This window comes from Diadema antillarum, unplaced genomic scaffold (genome assembly GCF_040938485.1).
Source record: "Diadema antillarum isolate AM-2024a unplaced genomic scaffold, OU_Dant_1.0 scf00000128, whole genome shotgun sequence".
NCBI lineage: Eukaryota > Metazoa > Echinodermata > Echinoidea > Diadematoida > Diadematidae > Diadema > Diadema antillarum.
In genome coordinates this window covers 5,414,932-5,434,721 of record NW_027271017.1, presented here as the reverse complement: position 1 = coordinate 5,434,721, position 19,790 = coordinate 5,414,932, and the positions used below count along the sequence as shown (strand labels likewise).

Genomic DNA, 19,790 nt, shown 5'->3' with positions numbered 1-19,790 from the left:
CAAAAATATCTTATTTGATGAAAGGTTGCAAAGGAGACCCGCTTCATGTGCATGCATATAGTATACACGCATTTTTTTTCCGCCTCCCAAATCCCCGGTCCAAATCTTGGGGGGGGGGGGGGGGGGGGGGCGACCGCCCCCATCCCCCCCCCCCCCCCCCCCTGGCTACGCCAGTGTTGAGGGGGTATCCCCTCCCACATGAAGGAGATTTTGAAATTTCAGACCTGAAATTCAGCGATCTGGTGCACACTTTTGGTGAAATTGTTAAAAAAGTATGAAAAATGATATTCACAGAAATGTGAATGACCATTAAATCGGGGTATAATCTGCTCTTGTTCTGCGTGTGCATCATCACTGTGTAATAAATGTATGAAATTGATGAGGCGGGGATTGTAGGAGGGGTATCCCCCTCCTACACGACGGAGCTTTGGCAGTTTTAGAATTGAAATACAATGTACAACGATCTGATGCAAAATCTAGGTAGAATATCCTGGAATTTGTGTCAGGCAAGTGTAGTAAGTCATCTATGGAGGGAGACCAAGCGGGGGAAGGATGTGGGAGGATGTATCCCCCTCCTACATGAGAGAGCTTTTGCATCTTTTTGATTGTGATTCAAAGATGTGGAATATCTGGCGCACACTTTTGATTTGCTATACATGTAATGTAATGTAGCCATAATCAATGCGTGGAGTGCATGGAGGCTAATTTACAGCAAGGGGGAGGGTTTTGGAAGGGGGTGTCCCCTAACCCCTCCCATTCGAGAGAGCCTTTGTATTTTAAGGATTGAAATGAAAATATATTGTCTCTGCACAATTATAGTCATTTATGAAGGAATATTTGAAAAACTGTCAAACAAAAAAGCATAAGCCTACTAAAGATGTATAGGTGGGGGAATAAAGGTAAACTGAAAGAGAATACCCCCGTCCCATATGATGGAACTTTTGAATTTGTTTGAATTGAAGTGACAGATCTGGTGCGCACTTTTTGATGAAATATTCTGAAAGTGTCAATCTCAAAAGTCTACTATAAGTGCATTGAAGTTGGCCTAACGGGGTGTGGGAGGGGTATCCCTCCCACACTACGGGCATTTTCCAGTTTTCAGAATTGAAATCAAACGATCTTGTCCACTTTTGGTGAAATATCTGGACAGTTTCTAAAAAAAAAAAGCAAGAAAATTTTCCGCATCGAGAGGATTTTTTTTTTGGGGGGGGGGGGGGGCGGGAGGGTGGGGGTAAAGTGATGTGTTTGCAAAGCTCCCAGCACCCAATTATTCCAGGATTGACGCTCCCTGTATTTAATACGAGAAACTGTGGCATTTTTAGAATCCAATTGACATTTATCTCCAAACACATTTTGTGGAATTGGGGAAATTATCAATCCACGAAGTGTATATACTACTACTACTACGTCTATGAGGGGAACTGGAAATGGTTAGGGCCTAAATGAAAGGAGGATATTACATTCCCACACGAGGGAACTTTAGCATTTTTTGAACTAAGATGACACAAACTGACAGATCTTTTGATGAAGAATCATTCGGAGATATGTCTTATGGGAAAGGACCAAAGGGGGAAGATGTGGGAGGGGTATAAACCCATTGTATTTTCAGAATTGAACTGCGACAATTCCTTGCACAGTTTCGGTAAAATATTTGGACAGTATTCATCAAAAAAGCAAGAAAATCTCCGACATCCCGAAATCAATGAGAGGGGGTAATATCATGGCAACTGCCCCACACCCCTGCATACGAGGAGGCATTTTCATTACTCTATTAGAATTATAGAAAGGAGATATATTGGGATGGGGTATTTCCCTCCAATACGAGGGAGATTTCGCATTTCAGAATCGACTGGTGCACACCTGGGTGAAAGAGTGAGACAGTTCGAATTAAAAAAAAAATCACATCTTGGAAATTACTGGGGGGGGGGGGCAAAATGATATTGCTGCCCCCCCCCTCCATCGATGCTCCCCTGGAGGGGTATCCTCCCCCTAAATGAGGGAACTTCTGCATTATTGGGACTGAAATTCAGCAATCTAGTGAGCCCTTCAGGTAGCATATAAAAAAAAAAATCTATAGAAAAGTAGAAAAAGTAAAATATCCAGGGACGATGGGAATGCTTTAATAGTGTTGTTTGCACTTATAAGCTTGTTCTGTGTGGGAGTGAAATTCAGCATTCTGATGCACACTTTGGGTGGGATACTTGGACAATTTTCTATAAAAAATCAAGTAATTTTCCCTGTAAAAAAGATAAAAGTTGGGGGTGCAGAAGCACCCCCAACTTTTATTTTTCACAGGGGTGCTATGCCCCCTGCCCCAAAAAGTCAGGGGTGCTGCAGAACCCCCAGCACCCCCGGCTCCCAGGGGCTTGTTCTGGGGGGTGTTTCATCAACGTTTGTCAGCGCTGACAACTTGAATCACCATAGTAACAGTCAGTGACCAGAGCATCTCAGCCAATAAAAAACCAAGGATTTTGCTGAAATTGTCAGCGCTGACAGTTGTCAGTGCTGACAAACGTTGATGAAACACCCCCAGATCTGTAGATTCTCCCGCCTGAAACCCCTAGCAAACGGGAGACTCCAAGATGTGCGCGAAGCGCACATCACGAGCGCAAAGGACCTTGCGGTCTGGGTTCAAATAGATGCTGACAAGCGAGCATACCTAGATGATCCAGCAAACCAGGCAGAAGAAGCAGCTAGAAAAGGGGAACAAGGGAAAGTGTACAAGATCACCAAAGTAGTGAGTGGAAAACACAGACGATCAACGGAGATGCCAATAGAAGACAACTTATTTTTCAACATAGCAATGGAATTAAGAAAGAAATAATTTCAAGCGGGAGAAATTAAATCTCAAGCGGGGAGAACGGGAGATTCTGCAAAAAATGGGCTTTCGGCGGGAGATCTCCGGTCGAAAGCGGGTGAGTTGGAGTTTCTGAGGCTCTAACCTACACCCATCGAGCCGGAAATGGAAAGTACAGTAATAGTAAGTAAATAAAATTGTCCAGGTTTCGGTCCGAATGTCTTGTTCACAGTTGGGCTGCATTGAGGGCTGGTCGACTTGTCGAGATATTTTACTCAACGATTTCAACATGGCGGCCCTCAGGTTGGCGTTGTTGAGCAGAACTTGCTGTCGTCGTTTGCCTCAGCTTTCACCGTTATCTCAGTCAGTAGCGGTGCACACAAAACCTAATTTGTCAGGAGAAAAAGTGACTCACACAGGACAGGTAATTACTTTAGTGATGAAAAAGACAAACTAGTGTTTAGAACCTTTGCTGCGACTAGTAAATCAGTATATCGTATGCTGTAGTACACAGCCCTGTCGCTGTCGTACACACGCGCGCACACGGTGCTTCGCACGGCGTCTGACCTCTCTAGACTCTAGGCTCTACCAGGGGACCGTTTCATGAAACTTTTTGTCGGTGATTTACACCGACAACTGTTAAAAGCTACTGAAATCCTTGCGTCTGATTGGCTGAGAGCAAATTTGTCGGTGAAAACCTCCGACGAACTCGTTGATGAAACGCCCCCCTGGCCGGCCAACTGGGCCTGGTCGATCGCGTCGGGCTACGTGCTTTTCATGCACGGCTTCTGCCGATTCTGGTCGGGCTATGCTATAGCTAGCCTCCCTTTTATTTTGTTTAATAGGAAAAACACGAGAAAGACATCAATAACACCGCCAGAATTGTGATCCCTGTTTTCAGACAGAGTCTGTCTGTATGCTACTTGCTAGTGTACTAGTGGAAGTAATAATACATTTGTACCTTTTTGTTTTGATAGTCATACTGTTTGAAGTGTCAGAATAACTTGATTTTCAACAATTGTTAGTCAGGAAATACAGTTCTGCACATACTAGTAAGCCGTCGGGATTGGTACCGGCCTTGGTACCGGCCTTGGTACCATACGAATACCATTGAATACTGTTACCAGGGCGGGTACCTTCCCCTTCATGGGCCGAGTCTATTTGGGTGTGTGTGTGTGTGGTACTGTGTGTCTGTACATGTATGTCTGTCTCTGTCCATCTGTTTGTCTGCCTAGGAGGTGTATGGTTACATGTACAGTGTATAGTAAATGCATTCTAGGAACTACAGGTACATCTGACATGTACATTTCTCACCAAACTTCTTTCAACTTCCCATAAATCATTTTTGTTCATTTAAGCCTTACATTGATTTTTGTTGTTGTTGTTGTTCTCCCAGTTGAAATTGATGAAGTTTATCACATAAATAGCAAGCTGACTTCAGTTTCAGATTATTTCAGATAAAGAGTGAAATGTTTAAAGCGATGACATAAAATTCAAAGGAACATCGACATTCCCATTGACTGATTTAGTTCAAATTTATGTGAGCGATTGAAAATAAAGTATCACAAGTATTTATAATCTGTGAATTTGATATATCTACATGGATCCAAAAGTACATTAGCACCACAAAGCCCAGAAGTGTAGGTTGTACACATTGGTAGTTACTTTCTTTCACCTTACTGTACATGTATGTAAACATTTACATTTTTTTTTCTTCTTCTGATGTGCGATTTGTTGTGCAAGATACAACATTTAGACCATTCGATTTGTCCCAATTTTCTTCATTCACCGAGAATGCTTGGTAATATGACAGGATTACATTATAGGAGAAAATAAATTATACATCTATCGGTCCATCCTTGTCATAGCTACCCACCCGCTGTGCAGTACATAGCCAAATTCCTGGCAAGGCATTCATGCAAAATAATGAAGGTGCATGCGAAAGCTAGATGTCACCGCTGGTGATGATTAATAATCAAGGTAGAACTTAGAAGTTGGTACACTGCATTGGTCTACTGCTAGATTTTCTTTGTGTTTTAGTGTTGGGTTCTAGAGAAATTACAATTGTCTACTACATTTTTTAGCATTTTTTCTTCTTTCAGGCAGTGCAGTGATTAAAACATGTTTCAAACAGTTAAGTTTAACAGCAATTGAATACAAATTCCATTAAATTGATGTGCTTCTACAAGCACACTTTATAGGGATGGTACAGTCTTGGTGGCAATGAGGATTAGGCTTTCAACTTTGTGCAAAATACCAAGAAACCACTTATGAAATAGTACAGAGCATGCCATTCGAAGAGGAATTCAAAGTTCATTTGATGAAAATCAGTTTGGGAATGGCTGAGACATCCCAAAACAAAGTAAAACAACCATAATAAAAGGTGGGTCCCACATTTTATTAGGATTGTTCTGTTTTGGATATCTCAGCCATTTCAAAATCAATTTTCATCAAATAATTGTTGAATCCCTCTTGGAATTACAGTGTACATGCTCTTTCACATTTCATAAGATGTGTCTCATTATCTCACAAAAAGTGTTAGAAACCTGAAGTTAGGTCTCAACCAAAACTGTACCGTACGATCCTTTTAAAAATTTGAATGCCTCTTTGGTCTGTGTATTTCAGTTGAAACTAAAAGTAGAAAAGCACATGGAGAGTGAAGCTCAGACCTCCACCAAGTGCCAAGCAACTTATTTCCACCCATGTACACATATCGTCGCTGGGGTGACAAGACCTTGTATCTCAAAAATGTCAATTTTTTTTTTTTTTTAGCTTAATGGTCAAATAATGGGTCAAGTGATGTCTTGGCCAAATCCCAACTGTCTTACTCCAAAAATGAAGCCACCATGACATGTCAAAGGAAAGGCTTTCCCATTCACTATAGTGCTTTGGGCGCCATGTTTTTTTGCTCTCCTGAACATTTGACATTTTTGAGATACAAGGTCTTGTCACCCCAGCGACGATATGCTGAAAATGACCTTATTTTCCCATGATAAAGAATCCTTTCTACTCACTAGAATTGTCTAGTGCCTTACCTTGATGAAGAAGTACCTTGTTGCAGCTCTTATGCAAAGCTATACTAGGATGAACTTGGGCTATGTGTCATAGGGGTCTCATTTTTTACCTTGTAGAAATCCATGACATCCATGTTTTTGTCCAAGTTCATTAAGATTGTAAATGTTCGATCTTGTACCCCTTCTTATTGAGTCATATTGAACAGAGTAGAGATTCCTTTAGATACTTGTATGATGGTTTGCAGAATTTACATTACACGTACATGTATCCTCTTACCGATGTTTTGCTCGCAGTAAAAAATTTGATATCGCAAATTATTAATGATGATAGGTGTGAAGAAAGAAACTGAAATTTGCCAGACAGGGCATCATGCTTAGAAATACAGTACATTTATATGTGAACTTGTATGTTAATTTTGAATGATCCACTTCATGGGACATTTCACTTCTTGTTTTTCAGGCTTTTGATGATGGAGATTACAGGAAGATTCGATTTGTGGACAGACAAAAAGAGGTGAATATAATGCAACATTTCAGGAAAAGTCCAAATACTGAACAGGGGCTTTGCTGACATTAGTTCAAATCCTTACATCAGCTACGGTGCTTATCACCTATTTACAGGCTGTACTAAAATATTGCTCTCTTTTTCTTTTTTTTATGCTCCCGCCACAAAGTGGTGCCGGAGGCATTATGTTTTCGGGTTGTCCGTCCTTCCGTCCGTCCATAATGAATTTTGTGGACAGCGTAACTAAAAAACCTTTTGAGGTATCATAATGAAACTTGGCATGTATGTGTATTAGGGGGTGAAGTTGTGCCTATCAACTTTTGGGTGCACATGCTAAAGGTCAGGTCAAATGCTTAAAATTTCACTACATGTATTTCCCCATATCTATGCAATGCCTGAAGATATTTTCTTGAAACGAAATGTATACATGTATTACCCAATTAAGATTCTCTGGTGAAAGTTTGGGTTTATGAGGTCAAAGGTCAAAGGTCAAAAGGTCAAATAAAAATGATAGAATTTCACTTTTTTTCTCTGTATCTTGGAAATTGTTTGGGTATCTTCATGGAACATAGTATATATGCACATACTGACTGGCAGTTATTATCTAGGGAATTTGGGGTTCATGGGGTCAAAGGTCAAGGGCAACACTTCAAAATTGTACTATTTCCCTTATATTCATGCAATGCCAGTGCTTAGGATTATTATTTATACCCCCGCCAAACGAAGTTTGAAGGGGGTATATAGGAATCAGCGGACGGTCGGTCGGGCGGTCGGTCGGGCGGTCGGGCGGTCGGGCGGTCGGTCGGGCGGTCGGTCCGTTGCAAATCTTGCGTCGCGAACTACTTCCTCAGTTTTCAACCGATTCCCATAAAACTTGGCACAGATGTGTGCCTTGGGTTGTAGATGTGCAAGACGTATTTTTTGACAGTACCCAAAAGTACGTTGCCATGGTAACGGCATATTATGGGCAAAAATGGGTACAAATCTTGCGTCGCGAACTCCTCCCACAGTTTTTGATCAATTTTTATGAAATTAGGTACAGATGTTCATCTGAATATGTTAATGTGCAAGACACATATTTCCGCAGTGGCAAAAAGTGCGTTGCCATGGTAACGGCATGTTATTGGTAAAATATAGGGCAAAATATAGGCAAAAATTTTTTAATCTTGGTATATGCATGTACAACCCGATAGAGATTCTCTGGGAAGTTTTTTTTTTTTTTTTTCCAAAAAGGTCGAAGATGAAGTGAAAGTACTGAACTTACTTCTTCCTCCATATCTCGGAAGTGGCTCAAGTTATCTTGAAACTTAGTACATATTTATGCATGTTCTGCCTGACATTAATTCTCTTATGAATTTTGTGGTCAAAGGCCAGATAAAAATGGTAACAATTTACTATTGAATACAGAAATTGCACTTTTTCTCCATACCTTGAAAATTACTCAATGCATAGGCCTAAACTTATGAAAGGGTCAAAGTCAAGTTAAAGTCCTCAGATCCCCAAATACATGCTCTCCTATTCATCCAGTTAAACTTACACTGTAGGTCAAGGAAGGTGAACATTCAACACATTTGTGACAAACATGTCATCATTTTAATATTTTGCCAATTTTGTGAAAATGCAATCACACATTGTCCACATGTACTCTGGACCTATTGGGAGAATCATGCATTATGGCGGAGGCATACCAGTCGCCATAGCGACATTTCTAGTTGTTGTTTTTTTTTGTCTGTTCATGTGTATATATAATGTGCAATTAGAAATCAGTTCAGACAGTGATGAACTTATTTTGATAGTATAGATACTTAAATACTGTACATGGTATGTATTTGAAAAAAAAATATTTGTTTCATAAAAGGATACACATGTACATTGTACAAATACAGTATGTAACTCATACATGAACAAAAACTAAAAGAGAACCCTTAGAAAGATAAAGGGCAAGTCCAAGATAAGGTCCCCTCAGAAGGCAAAATTTCATCTTTGCTCAATATTGACATGTTTGGTATCATTTTGAAGCTTATGAGTTGAAGTTTTGATTTCCGTGGAGGAAAAAATGATATTATGTAAATTTATGTAAATTTCAAGGGCTTCATTTGCATATATGTGAAACACAGCGTTACGTATGGGACATTTATAAAAATTCATATTAATTCAAAGGAAAGCAAATAATATTTGATTAATATGTGGACATAAGAAGTTCATCACATAGTTTAACTTGGTATGAAAATTTAGGGATTATGCAAATGATTATTCAAATTAGCTCGTGTCCTATCATGAGATGTCCCATACGTAACAAAATGAGGTCATTTTTTTAGGTTTATTCTGAAATTGCTAAAGTTACTTTAATGCCCTTTTGGAAAGTTCTAATTTATTGTTTAGAGAAATTAAATACCAGAGAAAAAAGAAAAAAAAGTAAAAGAAATATTTTTCATTAGGCATTGAAATAATGTTACGTATGGGACAAATGCGTTACGTATGGGACATCCTCATACATATTGCATGTGAATTCATGTAGCTAGCTGGGAAGGTCTCTCAGTACACAAATGGTCAATCATCCTGAAGAAAGCATCCCAACATTGTAGCTACTTTTTGAGTTATAGACACTTGAAACAATACATGAACTTGACTGAACAATTTTCAGAAAGGGGGAGGGGAAAATGGCAAAATACACAATGAAAAATCAGCATTAAAGGGATGGTATAGTTTTTTTTTTGTAGGAATGGGGATTCAGTTTTCAACATTTAAAGAGATGATTGGAAACCAATTATATGAATTACTTAGGAGCATAAAATCCTAAGACTAGAGGAATTCAAAGTTTATGTGATGGAGATCCAATTTGAAATGGTTGTGATATATATTAAAAAAAATAAAATGTAAAATGATTATTTTTTTTATTGCAAGTGATACACAAATTGTCCTTATTCAGTTTTCAGTAGTAGCCACAACGAAATTCATGGGTATACATACTGAGGTGTGACTCGAATCAATGACCTGACTGCTAGACAGACATCATATACAGTGTATCTACTCGATCACTGGGGTTCCACGCAGCAGGTATTGCTTATTTATTAAACTTAATATTTCTTGTGTCAAGTTGTTTTTTATTGAAACTAAATGGCATACTGCCCTTCATCAATGGAAGTAAACACTTTAAACTACCAGGTATTCAATTTTTCAGTAGTAACTATCCTGATAAAAACAGGACATACATACTCAGGTTGGTCATAAAAAATATAGAATATGATTGAATGTGATTATGATGGTAAATATCTGGGGAATATTGTTCCCTTGTCAATCTGGATCAGTATTTGAGTAATTTCAACTGATTCCACCTCAATAATTATGCAAAAATTTGTTTATGGGTATTTTGCAAAATTATTTTGCAAAATACCCATAAACATGCTTCTCCACACACTTAACGAATGGGGGACAAAGGGCATGCATACCCAGGTTGGTCATAGAAATATAAAAATATGATTGAATATGATTATGATGGTGAATATTTGGGGAATATTGTTTCCTTGACAATCTGGATCAGTATTTGAGTAGTTTCAACTGATTCTACTTCAATGATTATGCAAAATACCCATAAACATGGTTCTTCACACACCAAATGAATGGGGGACAAACTGTCCCATACGTAACTGTCCCATACGTAACACGTCATGTCTGTCTTTAATTAGAACCTGTAATTAGAGCTTTTTGCCTAATGACATGAAACTTACCTGTGATAATCTTGAGTGTTGTGACTTTCATCACAGTGAGTTACAAGTTGTAGAATGATATACTTTCAGAGAGTTTTGAGGTTGAAAAAAATGTTCAAAAAAATAAAATTTTTCTGGTCCCATACGTAACGGCACATATTTTCTCTTCTAGAATATAATTGTCATGGTCATTTTTCTCAATTTTTTACAAGATTATACTTCTCCTAGATATCAATCACCATGATGAAGTTCAATATGATCAAAGGCCATTAACACTATTTTTCAGGTCATAAAAGTCTCTGAATGTCCCATACGTAACGTGCGTGTTATCTTGGACTTGCCCTAAAGCATCATTTTAGTTAATGTACCTTGTTTGGGGGAAATAAAATACAGTCTGCAGTACAAGTTTTTCTCTTCCTACAAATCAAGTTTTAACTGTACAGGTTAGCTTCCAGTTTACATTATGAAATAGAAAGCAGACAGAAACCTAGTACTTATTTTTTTATATATACACGTGTGGCTACATGTACATGTACTTGGTGAGCATGCATACATGTATGCATTCACATACAGTCAACCTTGCTTTAGTCAGTTTTCAAGTACACGTACCGTGTACATGTACATGTACTCTTCATATTCTATTATTAGTCCTTCATAAGTCAAATTTCATAAGTCAAGTCAAAGCTATTTCTTTAGTCCATGTAGATTCGATTTAGGCAAAGTTGACTGTACACCTGTATTAACCATCAATCTGTTTTTAATGTATAGAGTATGTTACATGACATGACTCTCCTGCATTTTTTTAACATGACTTAGGTGAATGAGAAGTTTGCTATTGACCTGGTGGATGAGGAGCCCCCAATTGTGATCCAGGGGCGCAGTGTTTATTGTGACGGAGGTGGAGGCCCACTTGGTCACCCCAAGGTCTACATCAATTTGGTAAGTCATTGACTCTTCTGTTTGCATAAGAATTGGTCACTGATTGACTGCTTTCCCCCGAAAAAGAAGGGAGAAAAATACATTCTACTTGGTAATCTGCGACTTCATTCATACACTATGCATGGGCGTCACCAGGGGGGGTGCGTTGGGTGCGAACGCACCCCCCTTCAGATCCTAAAAAAAAAAAAAAAAAAAAAAAAAAAAAAAAACAATCTGCGAGCGACCTCAACGCCGGACGCTAAATAATTATTCTTTTCTATCTTTTTTTATATTTTGCACCATGGACACACACACACACACACACACACACACACACACACACACACAAAAGAAAATCGTCGGCAAAAACAATTCGCACCCCTGGTTCTGGCAGCACTGATTTTATAATGAGAAGATTTTCTTGCTTTTGAAAGAAAACAAAAATGTTGCCCCCATAAAAATATTGGAAGGCAAGCGCACCATTTGCCCCACCCCACATAATCATAATTCCCGCGATGAAAAGATTTTCTTACTTTTTTGTTAGAATCTGTCCAATTATTTCACCCAAAAGCAGTGGCGTAACTACGGAGGGGGGGGGGGGGGGGGTGCGCCCCACTCCCAATCCGCTGGTAAAAAAAAAAAAAAAAAAAAGATTTACCGAAATAGTAGTTCAAGTGTTAGTAAACTGCTTTTGAATGAAAGGGTGATCCAGAAATAAGATATTTTTCTATGATTTCTTTTAACCATAATTAAATAGGTATATAGTGTGAAACATTGTTCAAAAAGCCCGGACCCGACAAAAGATTGTGATTCCTGGTTGGCATTCTGCATATACAAGCAGGATGTGCGCAGTGTACTCAGTACATCCGAACGAAGAGTCGCTACAATGTTGCGCAGTGTGATGTAGAGTGTACACCTTTGTACCTTACGCTTCGTTATATCAAAGCTAGATCATTGCATTTTGCAGTGTTGCTTTACATACTAGTCTATGTAAAGATGTCTTGCATTGCCAATAAAAAGACTTGACCTGGGCTAATTTTTCCATGTATATGATACACACACACAAACAAACACGCACAATTAGTTTAGGGGATGCTCTAAAGTGCAGACTTTGGACACCATTCCCCGCTTGGTCACTTCGACGCCACCTCGCTGGTCATGATACCTCCCCCAGTCATGAACATAAACCCACACCCTGGACTACCGGTGGCGGATCCAGGGGGAGGGGCGCACCGGGCGTCCCCCCCCCCCTTTAATTTCCAAAGCGAAAAAAAAATAATAAAATAGCTGCAAACGGCAGTTTTTGGACAGTAAAATGTCAAAATTTTCAAGCTCGCTCGCTCCTCTCGCTCGCATTTAGTCATAATGCCATTCTCCTGAAGTTGCTGCCAGTAATTGCCGGCAGTTGCGCCCGGTGCGCTCCCCGCCCCAAATTTCCAAAGCGAAAAAATATGGCTAAGAACGGCAGTTTTTGGACTGTAAAATGCAAAATTTTCAAGCTCGCTCTCTTCGCTCGCTCGCATTAGTTGTTATGCAATTCACCTGATATTGCTGCCAGTAATTGCCAGCAGTTCCGCCCGGTGCCCCTCCCCCTTAATTTCCAAAGCGAAAAATATGGCTAAGAACGGCAGTTTTTGGACTGTAAAATGTAAAATTTTCAAGCTCGCTCGTTCCGCTCGCTCGAATGCAATCATTATGCTCTCCTGATATTGCTGCCAGTATTTGCCAGCAGTTGCGCCCGATGCGCCCCCTTAGATTCTAAAGCGAAGAAATATAGCTATACAAACGGCAGTTTGTTTGTTTTTTACTGTAAAATGTCAAAATTTTCAAGCTCGCTCGCTCGCTCGCTCGCATTTAATTGTTACGCAATTCTCCTGATGTTGCTGCCAGTAATTGCCGGCAGTTGAGCTCGGTGCGCCCCCCCCCCTTTATTTCGAAAGCGAAAAATATGGCTCCAAATGGCAGTTTTGGGACTGTAAAATGTAAAAATTTTCAAGCTCGCTCTCTTCGCTCGCTCTCATTTAATTGTTATGCCATTCACCTGATGTTGCTGCCAGTCATTGCCAGCAGTTGCGCCCGGTACGCCCCCCCCCCCCCCTCCTTTATTTCCAAAGCGAAAAAATATGGCTCCAAATGGCAGTTTTGGGACTGTAAAATGTCAAAATTTTCAAGCTCGCTCTCTTCGCTCGCTCGCATTTAATTGTTATGCCATTCACCTGATGTTGCTGCCAGTAAGTGCCAGCAGTTGCGCCCGGTGCGCCCCCCTTAATTTCCAAAGCAAAAAAATATGGCTACAAATGGCAGTTTTGGGACTGTAAAATGTCAAAATTTTCAAGCTCGCTCGCTCGCTCGCTCGAATGTAATCATTATGCTCTCCTGATATTGCTGCCAGTATTTGCCAGCAGTTGCGCCCGATGCGCCCCCTTAGATTCTAAAGCGAAGAAATATAGCTATACAAACGGCAGTTTGTTCGTTTTTTTACTGTAAAATGTCAAAATTTTCAAGCTCGCTCGCTCGCTCGCTCGCTCGCTCGCATTTAATTGTTATGCAATTCTCCTGATGTTGCTGCTAGTAATTACCGGCAGTTGCGCCCGTTGCGCCCCCCACCCCTCCTTTATTTTCAAAGCGAAAAAATATGGCTCCAAATGGCTGTTTTTGGACTGTAAAATGTCAAAATTTTCAAGCTCGCTCTCTTCGCTTGCTCGCATTTATATATACGGAACAATATATACGGAACTCGATACGGAACAAACTCAAACTGAATGATGACAAAAGTGAATTTATGATAATTGCATCAAAACATCTGGCAGCAAAGGTCCGTAGTCAGTCATTACAAATTGGATGTGTCAATGTACAATCTGTGTCAAATTGTAGGAATCTTGGAGTTTATTTTGACCCTGAAATGTCAATGGCGACACACGTTACAAACACATGTCGATCTGTATATTTGCAACTACGCAATATTCACAGTATCAGAAAATCCTTATCAAACAAAGTTGCAGCCTCTGTTATTCATTCGTATGTTTTGTCTCGTATTGATTATGGAAATGCATTATTGTTCAAGGCTTCATCTTACCAACTGGCCAAACTACAGCGTGCTCAGAACTCTGCTGCTCGGGTCCTCAGTGGAACATCTCGCTTCTCCAGCATTACCCCAGTTCTAAAAAATCTTCACTGGCTACCAGTATCCAAGAGGATAGAGTTTAAAATTCTTCTTCATACATGGAAAGCAGTACATTCTTCAGCTCCAAAATATTTGCAAAACCTTGTTTCAGAATACGTCCCTGGCAGAAATCTCCGTTCATGTAATAGTAAACAATTAACAGTTAAAAGAACAATCTCGACTCTCGGAGAAAAAGCCTTTGTTTCTGCAGCCCCATCTCTCTGGAACGCTCTTCCACTGAGGATCCGATCAGCAGAGACCATTGAAACATTTAAAAAGCTTTTGAAATCACATATGTTCGCATCTTGTTTCGATTGAATTTTCAACGAATTGTTCATTGGTGTGTATATCTCTACCTATCTCTTTCTTCTTTTTCAACCTTCTTATGTACAATTATGACTACGATGTATGCTATTGTTTTCATAATTACGTCCCTCTGCGCCTCAGAATAGGATACTAGATCGAAGGCGCATTACAAATGCTGTACTTATTATTATTATTATTATTATTATTATTATTATTATTATTATTATTATTATTATTATTATTATTATTTATATATATAATTGCTATGCCATTCACCTGATGTTGCTGCCAGTAATTCCCAGCAGTTGGACCCGGTGTGCCCCCCTTAATTTCCAAAGCAAATAAATATGGCTACAAACGGCAGTTTTTGGACAGTAAAATGTCAAAATTTTCAAGCTCGCTCGCTCGCTCGCTCGCATTTAATTGTTATGCAATTCTCCTGATGTTGCTGCCAGTAACTGCCAGCAGTTGCGCCCGGTGCGCCCCCCCCCCCCTTAATGTACAAAGCACTAAAATATGGCTATATAACGGCAGTTTTTGGACTGTAAAATGTCAAAATTTTCAAGCTCGCTCGCTCCCCTTGCTCGCATGTAGTCGTTATGCCATTCTTCTGATATCGCTGCCAGTAATTTGTCGTTTCACACCGTCATTCCATAATCCATTTATAGGGGGTACAACCCCCTCCGGCACTTCCACACGCTCCCCCCACCCTTGCTCGCTCCCTCGCATACTAACCCCCCCCCCCCCCCCCTCCCCCCCCCAAAAAAAAATGAAATCCTAGCTACGCCGGTGCCCCTTCCCCGCTTGGTTTCCCTCAAAAAACAGTAAAAGTCTAGGGATTGAGAGCTTCCTATATTCCAAATGACTGTCCAAAAAATATCGTAAACATTTAGTGTCAAAACGCACCCCCCTTGAAAAAAAGCTGGTGACGCCCCTGCTATGTTACCCTGAAAGGAATCAGTTTTACAGTAGCAATTTACAGTTGTACAATAATGCACAACTTTCTGTGTAACAAGTCTTGTGTGTACATGTACTGTTAGTTCAAGATTCCTTGTCATTATATGCATTTATATGTTCAGATTGTATTTTGTACCTGGGATGTACCAAAACTTCTTTGTTTCCTGATACACAGTGTACATTGTATTTGTAGTGCATGCATTTCCCATGTCAACCGCCAACAAATCTGATTACAGTGGACTCCCATTATAACAAAGGACCAGCAGTTTTCTTTCGTTGTATCGAAATTTCATTATGTAATAGAAGATATAAACAATAAAAGAACTTAGAGCTGATAATGTTGTGGCCTGAATTTATACTTCGTTGTAACTGGAATTTCATTATAACAGTGTTCGTCATAACGGAATGGGACTGTACAGATGATATTCAATTTTTTTTTTTTCACTCTTCATTATGCTACTTACAGGATCAGGAAGGCCCTCACATCTGTCCATACTGTGGACTTCGCTATATTTCTGCCAAGTATGTCTCAAGTCAGACGGAGCATTAGTTTTATTCAGAATTTAAAGATCTATTCATGATGTGTGGTAGCAAACCTTAGACCCTCGTCGTGGGAGATGGTGTGGAAGCTGCATTTGAAATGATGCCTGTCAAAGAACTTATGTACCAGATGTGACAACTTTCATGTGTAATAAAGCGCAACATACTCTAATGCACAATGACCGTTTGAAACCACTATGTCCTAGTGGAATTCCAGTACATCATATGTAGTGTCACTGGAAGCCTCTCTGTTTGATTATTTACATTTGTTACTGAAAACACTGAAGAATAAGAAACAACACTTCTAAATTTTTAAGCAATGTAAGCACTCATTGAAACACATGACTGTTTCATTTTTCATCACATTGAATAGAGTTGAATTTACTTCATGCAAATCTCACTAATGTAATATGTACTGATACACTAGTACATGTATAGTGTAAGCCAATGCACAGGAAATCCAAGCAGTTATAGGGTATGTTATTGGTACATTGTACAAGGTCCATCCAAGGATGTGTACTGTATATGTAACTCTCCCATTACATCTGTAAATACATGTATATGAGTCGCTGAGTGTCAGTGATTTCTAATAAAGATGTCTATGTTCATGAATGCACAAGGCTGTACACTGATTACATTGTATTTATTAATCTTTGTGTCAGAGTTAGCATGTGATGCTAATGCTATACAAGTATGTACAGTACTTCTGTTGATATGCAGTGCAGACAAACCCTGTACAGTACATTGTACATTGTAAAAACAAGCTTGCTTACAACAAAGTGCCACTTTTTAAGGTGAATTCAACATTCCCAATTTTTCCTTTACCGTATTTGGGTGGTCTTTCTGTTTTTATCCCTCCTCCCCAAAAGTCGCTGGCATTATGATTCAATAATTCAAACATTTTTTCACCTTTTTTCAAACAAACTATACAAAGATATCTGTGAAGTTTGACATGGTTGTCATTGAAAATATATATTACCCGCCAGAGATAGCAACATGTTCATGTCTGTGATCGGTACAAAAAAGTAACATACATGCACATGTATACTCATATTTATACACTCTGCGATTCAAATTCATGAAATTCTTCTGTCGAGATGTTTTCATTGCAACTGATTGACAAATTGCCCTACATCGATGTAAATAAGCACTGAATTGATCAGTGTTTTAGTACTGTAGTAGCCACAATAAAAAATCATGGGCGTACATACTCGAGCAGGATTCGAACATACTGTACGACCTCCTTATCACCGGACAGGCGTCATCTCCACTAGACCACCGATCTTTCGATAGCAAGTGTTGGTTCTAATCCTTATTTTACTTTGATGGAGGGCAATTTGTCAATCAGTTGCAATGAAATCATCTCGACTGAAGAATTTCATGAATTTGAATAATAAAGCAGTACCCGCTGCATGCCATAAGGATTAGAACCAACACTTCCTATCGAAAGATCGATGGTCTACTAGTGGAGACGATGCCTGTCCGGTGATCAGGAGGTCGTAGGTTCGAATCCCTTGAGTATGTACGGCCATGATTTTTTATCATACAATAAAACACTGATCAATTCAGTGCTCATTTACGTTGATGTAGGGCAATTTGTCAATCAGTTGCAAAGACTAGGCTTGTGTTGTATTATGTGGGCACCTCTGAGGAAGGGGGATAGAGGAGGTGAGGAACTACAAAGAGTGCAGGAATCTGTGGAAATGGGGAATAGAAAATTGAAAAAAAAAGTAGGAAAAAAGGAACAGAAAATATGGAGAAAAGAGAGAGAGAGAAGCCTAGATCAATTAAATGCATACACCAAGGGTCAAAGCCCACAGAGACAATCAGCCACAGCAGGACAGTACATTGTATTACATTTAAAGTGACTACGAAAGTGGTTCATGGAACTGCCCATAGTATACTAAGTGGGATGTGATGCAAGAGAACACAGCCTATAAGAAAAAAAGATATATATGTCGTGCTTACAAAATACATTACATGTACAAGATTAATTTCATTTGGTTGCATCGTAAGATTTCAAAAGAAACATCTTCAATGTCTTTTTAAACAAATTCAATGAAGGTTCTTTTTTTTTTAATGTCCATAGTAAGGGAATTTCAAAATCTTGGACCTGCACAAATAAAGGTCTGCTGAGCTAGCACGTTTTCTTGACAGATGTAATGCATTTGACAGTCTAGTTGGATATACATGTACATGTACATACATGTAGGCCTATACAGTGTATGTTATGTCAGATTATGTGTAAACACGGGAGTCAAAGATAGACAGAAGGCAGTTATTATTACAGCTGTACATAAATTGCCCTAACTGAAATTTGAAAGACAAATCTTTGATTTTCAGAATTTTATTGTCAAAGGATCTGTATGAAAATATAGAACGGTATTACAAATGCATGTAATACAAAGAGCCTTCTTTTGTAACAGTAAAACCCCATCCAATAATGATTGATGCGTGTTTCCCCATACTAAAAATTTCATAAAATCCAGTTCAATGATAATTCCGTAAAACCTATCCATTAATAATTTTGTATTAAGTTTTGTATTATCATATCTACGTTATATAATTCTTGCTTGGAGAAATACGTATTTAACATTGCAAGACAAATTTCTTCTTTCTTTCTTTTTTTACAGTGGAAAAGATGGCACTCAGAATTGTCTTTAACCTCCATATCCAAGCACGTATATACTGATAATCTGTTCTATTCACATAAAATCCTGAAAATAAAAGATTTGTTTTTATTTCAGTTTGGTCAATTTATATTTGATTACAAGTGCAAACATCTTCCCAAAATACTTCACTCTTTATTTTGTCATAATAGCCGTGTACATTATTAGCCCACAAGATATTCCAAGGAATTCCATCTTCCATTTAGAAATACATGCTCAAAAACACATATGTTTATTGTGGACCCAGATTTTGGAATAGCTTGTCTAAAGAATCTAAAAAAAAATATTTACTTTCCACATATTATGTACCAGTTAAGTGTCTTGTTTATATATATATATATATATATATATATATATATATATATATATATATATATATATATATATATATTTGTATATACATACAAGTGTATATAGGCCTATATATATATATATATAAATTCCTAGGTAAGAGTCTGCAAGAATGTGTGGAAGGGGATCTTGCAATACTCTTGGGCCCCCTGGTCTCTTGTTTCTTTTTTATCTGTATCTTAGAAATTGTTCTAGGCATTTTCATTAAACTTGAAACATATGAAGAGTTTGTTCGCAAAAACCGATAAGTCCATTTTTGAAGATTTGCATCGGAGGGTTGCAGACTTATAGTTCGTACAGTCTTGCAATATCCAATTTATTGGGAATGTGGACATTGGCCCCATTATATTTTTTCTTACTCTTCTCTCGATCTCTCGATCTCCCCCCCCCCCCCCTCTCTCTCTCCTTTATTTTTGCAGTCGGCTTTAAGCAATTATGATCCATGATATGAACTCTTATAGCATAATTTCTGTTTGTTTGGCCGATAAAGACATGGAAGACATTGAATATATATTTTCCTCTGGTGTTTAGTATAATACATTTAATTGCTGCCGAGAAAAAGATAATTGTCGAACTCTATTGAATTTGAAATATACTAAGCATCCCTCCCCTTCCGCGCCTGAGCTTGTGGGCAAGATTATGACATATATATGTTATGTACCTTTTCTGCAACTAAATTCCACCTACTGCATTTGATTTTTACGTTTGAATATCTTCTGATTCATTCATTCATTCAAAAATATTATCATTTTGTGTGTGTGTGTGTGTGCTTTTCTTTTTTTGGTACACGTTAATAAAAGCCGTCCACAATCATGGATTCTCCCGCGGCACGGCGACATGAAAATTCACGCGAAGCAAGGTAC

General features: G+C 38.8%; 1 protein-coding gene across 1 annotated transcript; it reads left to right on the top strand.

Annotated features, from left to right (window-relative positions):
* Nucleotides 1-3,085: 3,085 nt before the first annotated feature.
* On the top strand, nucleotides 3,086-16,061 carry LOC139720420 (NADH dehydrogenase [ubiquinone] iron-sulfur protein 6, mitochondrial-like). The gene is made up of 4 exons (XM_071631781.1): nucleotides 3,086-3,221; nucleotides 6,272-6,325; nucleotides 10,840-10,962; nucleotides 15,834-16,061. Exons 1-4 carry the CDS (start codon nucleotides 3,087-3,089, stop codon nucleotides 15,915-15,917), a joined length of 396 nt encoding a protein of 131 aa, XP_071487882.1. The 5' UTR covers nucleotide 3,086; the 3' UTR covers nucleotides 15,918-16,061.
* Nucleotides 16,062-19,790: the final 3,729 nt, after the last annotated feature.

What these genes read in the sequence shown, in the direction of transcription:
- LOC139720420 (XM_071631781.1), top strand. Translation starts at nt 3,087, where the DNA reads ATGGCGGCCCTCAGGTTGGCGTTGTTGAGCAGAACTTGCTGTCGTCGT. An exon ending in AAGTGACTCACACAGGACAG is followed by an intron (nt 3,222 to 6,271) that starts GTAATTACTTTA and finishes CTTGTTTTTCAG; the next exon opens with GCTTTTGATGATGGAGATTA. An exon ending in CCAAGGTCTACATCAATTTG is followed by an intron (nt 10,963 to 15,833) that starts GTAAGTCATTGA and finishes TGCTACTTACAG; the next exon opens with GATCAGGAAGGCCCTCACAT.